Here is an 11,126-nt window from a genome sequence, read left to right on the forward strand (position 1 = left end):
AGCCCGGTCACTACAGATTTAGTCCCTTAGTAGAGTTAAAATGTGACACATCTTTTGGCATAGATGGGATTGGAAGACGTTGGTAAAATGGCCTGTGACTGTAAGACCCTGCCAGGATGGCACCGCAGCCCAGGTCTTGCTACTGCCTTGCCGTGTCCTGTTTTCCCCCAGACACAAAAGGAATGGGGTGTATTTTAAGCATGTCCCGGAGGCTATTCTACAGCAACGGCGGGGTTCCTATCAGACCGCGTGTTTTGAGCATTCCTGGGAACACAACGCTGGACTTTGCAGGACGGACGGAGCCAAGCTCCGTCGGGCAGGGAGAGAGAGCCAAAGCCATGCGGGAAGCCGGGAGGTGCCCGGCCAGCACGGGTGGAAAGGACGAGGCACCAGGGCCACGCTGCCGGGCGTCGGTAACCAGAGGGCTGCCAGGGCCGTGAGGAGGCGTCCGGCTGCCAAACGGGATGCCGAGACCAAGGAACAGAAATCGAATTAGGGGTGAAAGCGCGGAAGGGCAGGCTAGGAGGAAGGGCAGGGTGAGAAGACCGGCTCCCTTTGCCGGCCGCCCCCGCCTCGCCCGGAGGCCCCGTCAGCCCGCGGGAGGAGCGAGGGAGGGCGGCGTCCCCCGGCCGCCCACCCCCGGGCAGCGGGGCGAGGCCAGGCCGCCGCCTCCCCGCCCCGCGCTACACCCCGCGCCGCCGCCGCCATTTTGTCCCAGTCCCTGCGTCTCCGGCGAGCGGCGGTGGTTCTCGCTCCGTTGCAGGTTCCCGAGCCGGTGCGAAGGGCGGCCCCGTAGATGGCCAGCTTTCCCCTGAGTGTTAACGAGAAGCTCATCGGTGAGGGGCGGCCGCTGCGGGGCGCGGGTGGGGTTAAACGCCGTCCGTGACCGGGGCTGGTTCCGCGTTCGGCCTTTCGGCGTGGCGGAGGTGGCTGCGGGAGACACCGGCTGTGCGGACGGGGGGCGGCCGGGGCCGGGGCCGGGCACACGGCCGCACCGCTGAGCAGGAGGCGAGAGAAAACCGCCTCGGTGCCGCTGGGTTTTTATAGATCGGGATGGCTGTCGGTCACACAGCCCGTTTTAAAGTAACCGGAATGCATTATTCAAAGAGGCATCCTTCGGCTGAAGCCGCTTGCTTCCGTTAATGGGCAGAGTCTTGTTAAATAGCATCTAGGCGACATTGTTCCTTTCACAGCCCTTTCTTCCCAGATGGAAAAAAGTAAGCGGGTGCTGCCCGGCTGAGAGCGCAAGGTCCCCGGGGCCGTTCCGCTCCGCCCCGGCCCGGCCCGGCCCGCTCACCACCCTCGCCTGACAGCGGGGCCGGTGCCCCGGACAGAATTAGTCCTGTCACATCCGCGTTCTGACAGTCGGGGCGGTGGACGGCGTCGGGAAGGTCTCTCTGCAGCCCTGGACCTGCACCGCAGCCTGGGCTGCAGCAAGGAAGCGGGGTACACGCGGTTACATTGTAAAGCGGGGCAAAAGTCAGCTAATCTGGTGGCACAGTGCTAACTTGTTTCCTGTGGTTGTTGGCTAACTTAATTTTTCTGAAGGAAGGGAAGATATTACAGTGTGCAAGTGTACTCACATTTTTTTCTTTAAAGGTAAAACAAACAAAGTCATTACTGGGCATCTTATTTGCTAAACAGTGAAGTATTAGGTCAAGTTGGAGCATAGCTCTGCTGTCTCTAGAGCTATAGTTACAATAACTGAAGTAATAGCTGGTTTCAGTAAATTTTTCATTTGAATTCCGATTCTGATATCAAGATGTTATGTTGCTTACATAACGACCAGGGCATTTTAACACTAAGCTGTTTCTCTTTAGTGACTCTTTCGCAGCTGAGGCTTAGTCTTTTCACCGGTTATACAGTGACAATAAGACCCCTTCCCCAATTACTTTAAATGTCATGAAATAAAACCAAAACAATTAACGTATTGCCTGGTTCCCTTCTAACCTTTTAAAATATGCTGGCTTTTTAAAAAAAAAAAGGAATTTCCTCTTTGTTTTCTTTTTAGCACGATCACGCACTGTGGGAGAACTCTTAGCCCCAACTTCTCCTTTTGACAAGAAGTGTGGACGTGAAAACTGGACTGTTGCATTTGCTCCCGATGGATCATACTTTGCTTGGTCACAAGGACATCGCATAGTGAAGCTCGTCCCCTGGTCTCAGTGCCTTAATAACTTGTAAGACAAACCATATGGCTTTTAATTCATCCGAAAAACTTAAGAATTTCAAAATAGGAGATAGCTTTTAATAGATTAAACCACATCTATTGGGCTTTTTAGGCTTTGACATCTTTGGGAAAAACTAATTCTTTAAAGTAACAGCTGCTGTTTTATCTCTCCCTCTGTGGTCAGCAAGAGAAACAACTGTATTACAACCTCACAAAGGCTATGGAGGAGTGATTTATTAATTGATTCAGATGCTCTAAAATAAGAGGAAGTTAGAATGAAAAGGAAATTTAAAGACTCGGGCAGATCTGGACTTTTAAATTTCCTATTAGAAAGCTATTTCGTTTTACCTTTTAGGAATTTACTCATTCTTATTAGAGTGCAAGTTAAGTTCCAAAAGGCACATTTTATTTTCACTTGCAGGTTGCATTTTAATGAAGTTAGTAACCAGCAGTTGCATTTTTGTAGCAGGTTACATTTCCCCTCCTAGCAAATCCTGCTTCTCTTTTTTTTTTTTTTTCCCCTCTTTCTGGTGGTCGGTTAATTGGTTCTCAGTATCTCTTCCCAGTATTTAACACATATAAGTGAATTACAGGGAACTTCTTGCTCATTTAGCAGAAAGCCTTAGAAATTTTTGTAACTAATTTTTCTGTAAGTGCTTTAAAAATGTTGGTTTTCACAGTGGGTTAAGTTAATATGTTGCTCTCCACAGAGGTCAAAATGTGTACAAAAGTATTAGTATTATTTTGTGTTCTATACAATATAGTAGTTCTATTTATTTTTCAAGACACTTTATGCTATTTTTTTGTCTTTTTTGTTTGTTTTGCAGCTTGTTGCACGGCACAAAGAATGTTGCAAATTCTATCAGTACAAGACTTCCAAGGCAGAATAGTGACAGTGGTCAGAAAAATAAACCTTGTGAACATATAATAGACTGTGGTGATATCGTCTGGAGTCTTGCTTTTGGGTCTTCAGTGCCTGAGAAGCAAAGCCGCTGTGTCAATATAGAATGGCACCGTTTCAAATTTGGGCAAGACCAGCTTCTGCTTGCAACAGGCTTGAACAATGGGCGCATCAAGATATGGGATGTATATACAGGTAGAGTATGTGAGAGGAAGTTGGCACTTCATTGTCACTTTATGCAGTAGTAACATTATTAATACGCAGAATGAATTGCTTACAGAATTTTAATTAGGAACTGAACCTTGAATACAAATTAAGTAATCTAAAACAAGCATGAACTCCTGCAGCCAGAAATATTCAAATACTGCTAGATGAAGGAACAGGCTTGGGTCATGCTTTGAGATGTAAGTGATGGAAGATGAAGCCTTGTTGCTGCGAAATGGTTAAGCATGTGATTGACTTTGTGTATATTGGTTGTTTACTCTAAAATCTTCTGCTGGATTGTAGTTTTAATATACTTTCAAACAAAGGAAACTTTCAAAACATGAAGTTGCTCTCTGTTCTTGAGTATGGGGAAGGATTATGTTGATGAGGACCTCTTTTTTTTTTTAGAAGTATGTAATTGTTCAAATGATAAGAGTCTGAAATTAGGGAATCTCAGTTTAGCTGATAGCACAGCTGCTAGGTTGGGAGAGAACTTCTCAGCTTTAAAAAAATGAAACTAACGACTTGAGTAATTGTTGTTATCTTGTAAATTTAAGCTTAGAACAGATGCCTATCAAAAGACAAGTCTTGCCTTATTTCGGAGGCATATGGTTTTAGTGTATGGATTTACTAGCTTTTCAGGAAATTGCCTCTCGATACAGAAGAGTCTAAAAGGATACACATGCTTCTTACTGTAGGGACCGTTTCTACAAAGAAAATCTGGCTTTACATGCTGTAATTTTGTATTCTGTATTTGTATCCATAAAGCATTTGATCTGAATAAAAGTACAGTCCTTCATTTTAAATTGTGGTGTTTTCATGTAACAGGAAAACTCCTCCTTAACCTGATGGACCATACAGAAGTTGTTAGAGATTTAACCTTTGCCCCAGATGGCAGCCTGATTTTAGTGTCTGCGTCCAGAGACAAAACACTGAGAGTGTGGGACCTGAAAGATGATGGTATGCATTTTAAGTTCATCTGCTGTAATACATAGGAGAAGTATCCACATACTCTCCTCTTGTATTTCTATAAAATCAGTTAGGTCAGGATTTCTTAAAAAAAACCCCATTTGTTCTACTAGTCATTCACTCTGTATGCTCTCTTGAAATTCTTTATCTATACATACCCTAAAGGTATAAGCTGGTATTGGGTTAAGTTAAACGAGTGCATGAAGTGACCTTTTTGAATAGGCACGTAGGATTTAGAGGCTGCATGCCAGAATTTTTATTTCTGTGTAGAATGACTCTGCAAATGTTTGGAAAAAATAGTATAAAACTTTGTAAAGGAAGAACTAATTTGGAAAAGCTTTTACATTTGAATTTGTAACATTTAATCAATTCTTACAGGAATGGTTTTTTTGTTTTTGTTTTTTAGGAAATATGATGAAAGTGTTGAGAGGACATCAGAACTGGGTATACGGTTGTGCATTCTCTCCAGACTCTTCTATTCTCTGTTCTGTTGGAGCTAGTAAAGCAGTATGTGTCAGAGTTTCTTGTTCATTCAATCTACTGAATTGTGTGCATAATCATTTTAAATCTAAGTAACATTAAGCTTGTGCTCGGTGTCATGAACTTCTAATGTTTTATGATGATGTAAAAGTGCATGAAATTAAACTAGCAAATGGTGCTTTGAGACACTGATTTATGAATTGAACTTGCACTGCTTTTAGTTGAAGAAACTGTAAGCATTCTTTGAGAAATAGTTCTACGCATCTGCACGTGTTCATAGTACAAAACCAAAGAAGACTAAAGCTTCCAGTCTTAAAAGATACTTAGATTAATGCATAAAACTATTTTGTTATTGATTTTTATCCTTTCTATTTCCTGCTCAATGAAAAGGACTTTTCAAAGTCTGAGCCAGTCATGGTATCTCCCGCTGAACAAAAATGTTTCTACATGTTTTCCAATACAAATGGCACTCGTGTCTAAAAGATCTAGAACGAAGAACAGCATACTGGTTTCGTTTTCATCCGTGTTCTAATGCCCTGCTAGAGAACTGAAAGCAGTGCAGGTAAAGCACATATGCCATAAGCTGCTTTTCTTGGCACTGAAGAATTAGGATAAAACAGAAAGGGGAATTCAGTCTAGTTACAGGGGCTTTGTAGGTAGTTTAATGAAGCCTAGTGATGCTGAGTAAAAAGCACAATTCAGTCATTGGATACCACTTTATATGGATGACTGTTCAAATGCATTTTATACTTCAAATTACCAGTGCAGATTTGATAGAGAATAGTTGAGGTCTGGGTTTTGTTTTTTCTTTAAATAGAGCAGATGAGGATGTATACATTGATATCTTTAGGCTGTGTGTTTTCCATAAGCTTCTTGCTTTCCCTGTCACAGGTGGTGGCAGCAATATTGGTGTGATTGAGGTTAAGCTGGCACCACTCACAGGAGCACAATGGTGTTAGCTGGGCAGAAAGAGTGGCATCTCTGGCTACCAGGCTGGGGGCGAACTTTACCATAGGACGAAGTAACCTTGCATTCGACTGCAAGGTGTACTGTACGTACGCAGGTGCTGGTTGATGTCCACTTTCTGCTTTCTTTCTTTCTTTTTTTTTTTTAATAATTTTCACAGCAGTGAAACACACTGACTCCTAAAACTTAGTTTCCAGTTTTATGGAATATTGGGGTCTCCTTGGAGAAATTGGTCAACATGTTTATAACTGATTGTAAACTGGTCGAGTTTTAGGAAGTATGTGAGGCGCTAAGGCTATGTTTGCTTTGGTCAAACATAAATTTATCCAAGATGCCAGTATTTAATCTGTGCAGTAAAACTGAGTCGGGAAAAATCAAGGACCCTAATGAGCTTTTTTAGGGACATAACATCTTATGCTAAAGACTTACATTTTCTATAAAATTATGCTTCAGTACATAGATTGTTCCTATTAAATAATTCTGCACAGTCTTTATTTTGATTATATATAATGTACAACTGCACGTAAAATCCCAGAATACTATCATCTCTTATCAATTTTTATAATACAATATGCAATTAGCCGCGTAAATTGTAATATTAATGTTGTTTTTTACTGTTGACTTGATTTAAAAATGCATAAATTCTTTCTAATAATGTGGTTAGACTTCCCTATTGTTTTGCCAAAGACATAACTTTTGGCTGTGAAAATTCTTTTTGCTTGCAGTATCTGTTTCTCTTCCTAGGCTGACGTTGGTGATCCAAGCCAATTGTAAACAAGTGATCTTAAAGGGATGCCACTGGAGTAACAATATGTTAACCTTACATTTTCTGTCTGTATATTTCTTAAAATTTTGGTAGTTACTGAAAAGAGGGGACTGTAGAGTTTAACCCTATTTATTTCTGCATATTTTAATAAAATAGTTTTGTAATACATGAATTTCAGTAAGCTACATGGTTAAATTGTGTTGCCTTTATCTTATATTTTGGCTTATTTTGTTAATAACATTTAACAAACTTGAGTTAGAACTTGCATGTCTGCTTTAATTATTTTTAAAAAACTTGATTTTAATCTGAGTATGACACTGAGCATATTTCTTAATTGTAGTAATTCATAATGCCTGATTTTAATATAATCCTAAATAAGACTAGCAGCTATACTTAAAAAAAAAAAAAAGTAAATGCTTCATTGCATCTCTGAGCAGAGCTATAACATTAGCTTATTTAATTGCAGGTTTTTCTCTGGGATATGGATAAATACTCCATGATACGGAAACTTGAAGGACATCACAATGATGTTGTAGCTTGTGAGTTTTCTCCTGATGGAGCTTTACTGGCTACTGCATCTTATGATACTCGAGTCTATGTCTGGGATCCACATATTGGAGTTATTCTTATGGAATTTGGGTAAGTAGTCAAATCTGGAAACTTTCTCCTAGAGTGAAGATGACTGGGTTAATTAATGGGTTTGTGTATTTAACTCCTAATTAGACTTGGGAAAAATCTTAGCAGTGGCTGATGGAAATCCTGAAGTGGCAGAGCAGTGGAGATTATTCTTCTATCTGACAGAGAATTAAAGCACTGATATTGTAATGTGCACTAATTGAAGCATCTTCAGCAAAGCTGAAGTGTTCACTACTACAAAAGATACAGTAATTCAATCTCCACTCCTGATTTCATAGTTAAATATTCAATCCATTTTTAATTCCTCAGCTTTGCTAGTCATAGCTGAAGGAAACACTTCCATAGTTCTTAAACATTATACCTTTAGCAACGTGTCTTTCTATCTCCAGGCATCTGTTTCCCCCTCCTACTCCAATATTTGCTGGAGGTGCAAATGACCGATGGGTCAGATCAGTATCTTTTAGTCACGATGGACTACATATCGCAAGCCTTGCTGATGATAAGTAAGTATGAGGAAAGGTTTGTTAGCCTCCTCTAATTCTTCCCATATGACATGAACTTTTAAATACTAAGTCAGCTTTTTTTTTTTTTTTTTTAACTGAGAAATGACTTCTAATGGTCTTGGTAAAAGTAGATGAGTTGTCTGGTATAGGTTAATGTTCATTCTGAATGTAGAAATAATTAGTTGTGTACAGAGTGAATGATTTGAAGAACTTAAGTGTGTAACAGCTGAAAACAGAAGAGGGGTTGTAAAGAGTGTAAAATGTAAATGGAGTTAATAATGCAGGTAAGTCTTTTGTATAGTAGTAGATTCCACAGTAAAAAGAAAAGTATTCTGTGATCTCGTATTCAACTTCTGCTAACACTGCAAATAATATTTTGAAGAACTGTATTTTAAGAATATGAAGAATGCTTTCTCAAGATGACAGCAAGGGTATTAAACTATCTACAGGAGGGTTTTTGTTTTTTTAATTAAGACAAGCATTGTTGGGATTTCCTAGCACATATGACACTTAAGGGAGAGATTGTCTAAATCTATAGTTCAGGTTATTGCTTTCTGCAATTGAAGGCAATCTTTTATTTTAATTGGCAGAGTTAAAACGGCTGAAGAAGTACAGATCAATGTATATATCAGGATTGAAGAAGTCATAGCATTTCAGGCCAAATCTGCAACACCTTGTATGCATATTAAAATCTTTATAAAAATTCCCTGAGCTCCACTTCAGACTAGTTTCTTGTGCAGCATCAGAGAAAATATCAGTCAGAATTAAATGTCTACTCTGATAACTTACTACTTTGTTCTTCCCTTTTCAGAATGGTAAGATTCTGGAGAATTGATGAAGAATACCCTGTACAAGTTGCAGCTCTGAACAATGGGCTCTGCTGTACTTTTTCTACTGATGGCAGTGTTCTAGCTGCAGGGCAAGTATATATTTTTTTTTTCTTCCTAAAATATTAAGGTAACACAAAAGGTTGAAAACAGTGGCTAAGTTTTCTAAAAATCTTCAGTTGTGACTTGCAACTTGATGCTTCTGACTTGGTTTTACTTCTGGTACTATTTGTTTAAACATGCCTGGAATAGCAGTAAAATCAAGAAGCTGATAAACTCATTTCTTATCTTTGAGAATAAATAAAGGACAGACCCACAAACATGCAGATTGGAAAAAGACCATTAGATAATCAAGGGCAGTTATTCTGTTTCAGGTGGTACCTTCAATAGCTGTTGGAAGATCTGCTCAGGTCTGTCACATAGATAATCAGCAAGTTGCTTATTGTGCTGCTATAGCTTAAAAGAATAACCGGCATCTAGTGTAAATGAGTCTGGAACAGCTAGAACTAAGCAACAGGAAGTCCAGAGCACGTTCCCCCTAACTAGCAATGTATGTGAGAATTTGTACTAAGTTGAAATCATTCAGGTGGGATAATTCTGGTGGGGTTTTTTGTTCTCTTTTTTTGTGCAGGACACAGGATGGCAGCGTGTACTTCTGGGCAACGCCAAGACAAGTTTCCAGTCTCCAACATTTGTGTCGCATGGCAATTCGAAGAGTGATGCCCACCAGCCAAGTCAAGAACTTGCCTATCCCATCAAAAGTGGTGGAGTTCCTTTGTTACCAGATTTGAATTTAAAAAAAAAAAAAAAAAAAGCAGGTGGCCCAGCTGCTGAAACTGGCTAAACACTTTACAGAATCCTCAAACTTTACAGCCTTTAAGCTTAAAACTCTACAGGTTTTCAAGAGCTATTTAAAGTGATAACCTAAATACTATTTTGTCAAAATGCCTGACAGTAAATTTTTAATATTTATGGAAAACACAGTAGAAGTATTCCTCGTGTTCTCAATTTTCTAAAATATAACTGTGAAAACATGTACATATATAGACATAAGCTGCTACATGTTATCAATGTACCTTTAAAAATTGCTTTTATGATTTTTAATGTGTATCATGTATATATTGCTTTGGTAGAGCCATCAGATGCATCTGTGCTGTAAAGTGGAAGGATAGCTATTATTCTGGGACACTGAGTTAGAAAAAATATTGACTTAAGGAAGCTTAACTGCTCTGTATGTATGTATGTTGGTTGGAGTTCAGGAAACTGATCCACAGATAAGAATTCATGCTAGTTTATTTCATGAAGAGGTACAGCTTGGCTTTTTAGAGCAATGTGTGGTGAAGGGAAGTAGGTTAAGGTAAGGGTTGGAATATATCTAATGTAAACCCAGGAATGTTGCCTGTGCATCAGCTAAAGAAGGCCTTAAGTTCCATAGCAGCAAACCAGGTTAAATTCCAGTATTGGGCAGTGTTAAAGAAATATTTCCTTACATTTCTAAAAATCTAACTACTGTATTATTGCCTGATACTTTGTCTGTAATGAGAGAAGTTTACAGACTCGGTTTATTATTCTTTAACCCTATAATATCTCTTCAGGGGTGATTATTGGTTAATGGCCAAAGATAAGCAAAATACTTGGTTTTGCCTTCTGTTATTTATCTGTACCTGCAGATATAAAGAATGTATGCATTGCATAAAATGCCTGATTATATATATTTTTTTGTTGAATTTTTTTATTAAAAACTTGTATAAAAGTTTCCTGATATCACATCTGGTGACTGATTTATCCACACTACCTGCATGCAACAGTTCTGGTGGGAATCCAGTACTGCAGGACTGTAGTTTTACTTTTCAGGACCACAGTATGCTAATCTTGGTGAAACTTGCTGTGGGGAACTACAGCAAGAATCTTCAAACCTTTTATATGGTGAAGGTCAAAAGCGTGTGTGATTTAAGTGTTCCCCTGCTCTTGCATGGTGCAGAGTGTAGGAAATGGAGTTTTCACTGCAACATATCCATGGTGGCCACAGGCTATAAAACTGCATGAACTGAACGTGGCTCTTTGCTCCCTCACTCTTCGAGTGTACTGTTTTGGTAAGCCCCTTCTTTATCATACCAAGTATTACATAATTCACATGACGTAACAGAAATTTTGCAACTCACAAGCAGGAGACCCAAATTCTTTTCCTCACAGGGCCAGTGGCTTGTTACAAATAACTGTGCTATAGAATTGCCAACTACCCCAGTTCCTGGGTGGGTGACAGGTATGAGAGGGGCTGCAGATCCTCTCAGAGCACAGAAGCTTTTGCTTAGGGATGAGAAGTAACTCCTGTAACTGAAGCAGCCAGCACCTCGTGAGGGGCTGACTTCATCCTCATGATGATGGGTGGGAGCCAGAGGAACAGGAATTGTCACATCTGGGCAGAAGCACAGTTCACCCCTCCCTCACTCTGACAAATGGCAGAACAGCTTCTGTGCTCCTCCCATCCCGGTAGTGCCTGCCTAGAAAGAGCAGACCCTTGCAGCAGCTCCAGCACTAGTGGAGTGGTGAAGAACTCTGAGGAAGAGGGGTGAAACTGGGAAAGAGAGGACTCACGAGAACTGTTATTAATGAATTTACTGCCTATGGGCTACTGGCAAAAGCTCTCCAGAACTAGCAGACTCGAGTCATCCCATCAAACAAGCTGGCAAGGGTGCTATGCAGA

At 40.3% G+C, this 11,126-nt stretch overlaps 1 protein-coding gene across 1 annotated transcript; it reads left to right on the forward strand.

The window, feature by feature from the left end:
• The first annotated feature begins 695 nt into the window (after positions 1-695).
• WSB1 (WD repeat and SOCS box containing 1) lies at positions 696-10,175 on the forward strand. Its single transcript, XM_010573838.1, has 9 exons — positions 696-836; positions 2,012-2,180; positions 2,998-3,266; positions 4,104-4,235; positions 4,651-4,751; positions 6,923-7,095; positions 7,482-7,595; positions 8,407-8,514; positions 9,054-10,175. The coding sequence occupies exons 1-9, from the start codon at positions 797-799 to the stop codon at positions 9,211-9,213; spliced, it is 1,266 nt and encodes a 421-aa protein (XP_010572140.1). The 5' UTR covers positions 696-796; the 3' UTR covers positions 9,214-10,175.
• Positions 10,176-11,126: the final 951 nt, after the last annotated feature.

The sequence above is a fragment of the Haliaeetus leucocephalus genome, unplaced genomic scaffold, assembly GCF_000737465.1.
Source record: "Haliaeetus leucocephalus isolate CR32 unplaced genomic scaffold, Haliaeetus_leucocephalus-4.0 Scaffold395, whole genome shotgun sequence".
In the NCBI taxonomy this organism is placed as follows: domain Eukaryota; kingdom Metazoa; phylum Chordata; class Aves; order Accipitriformes; family Accipitridae; genus Haliaeetus; species Haliaeetus leucocephalus.

Coding starts and splice junctions, on each gene's coding strand:
- WSB1 (XM_010573838.1), top strand. CDS start 797: ATGGCCAGCTTTCCCCTGAGTGTTAACGAGAAGCTCATCG. Junction 2,181..2,997: donor TCTCAGTGCCTTAATAACTT/GTAAGACAAACC, acceptor TTTGTTTTGCAG/CTTGTTGCACGGCACAAAGA. Junction 4,236..4,650: donor GTGGGACCTGAAAGATGATG/GTATGCATTTTA, acceptor TTTGTTTTTTAG/GAAATATGATGAAAGTGTTG.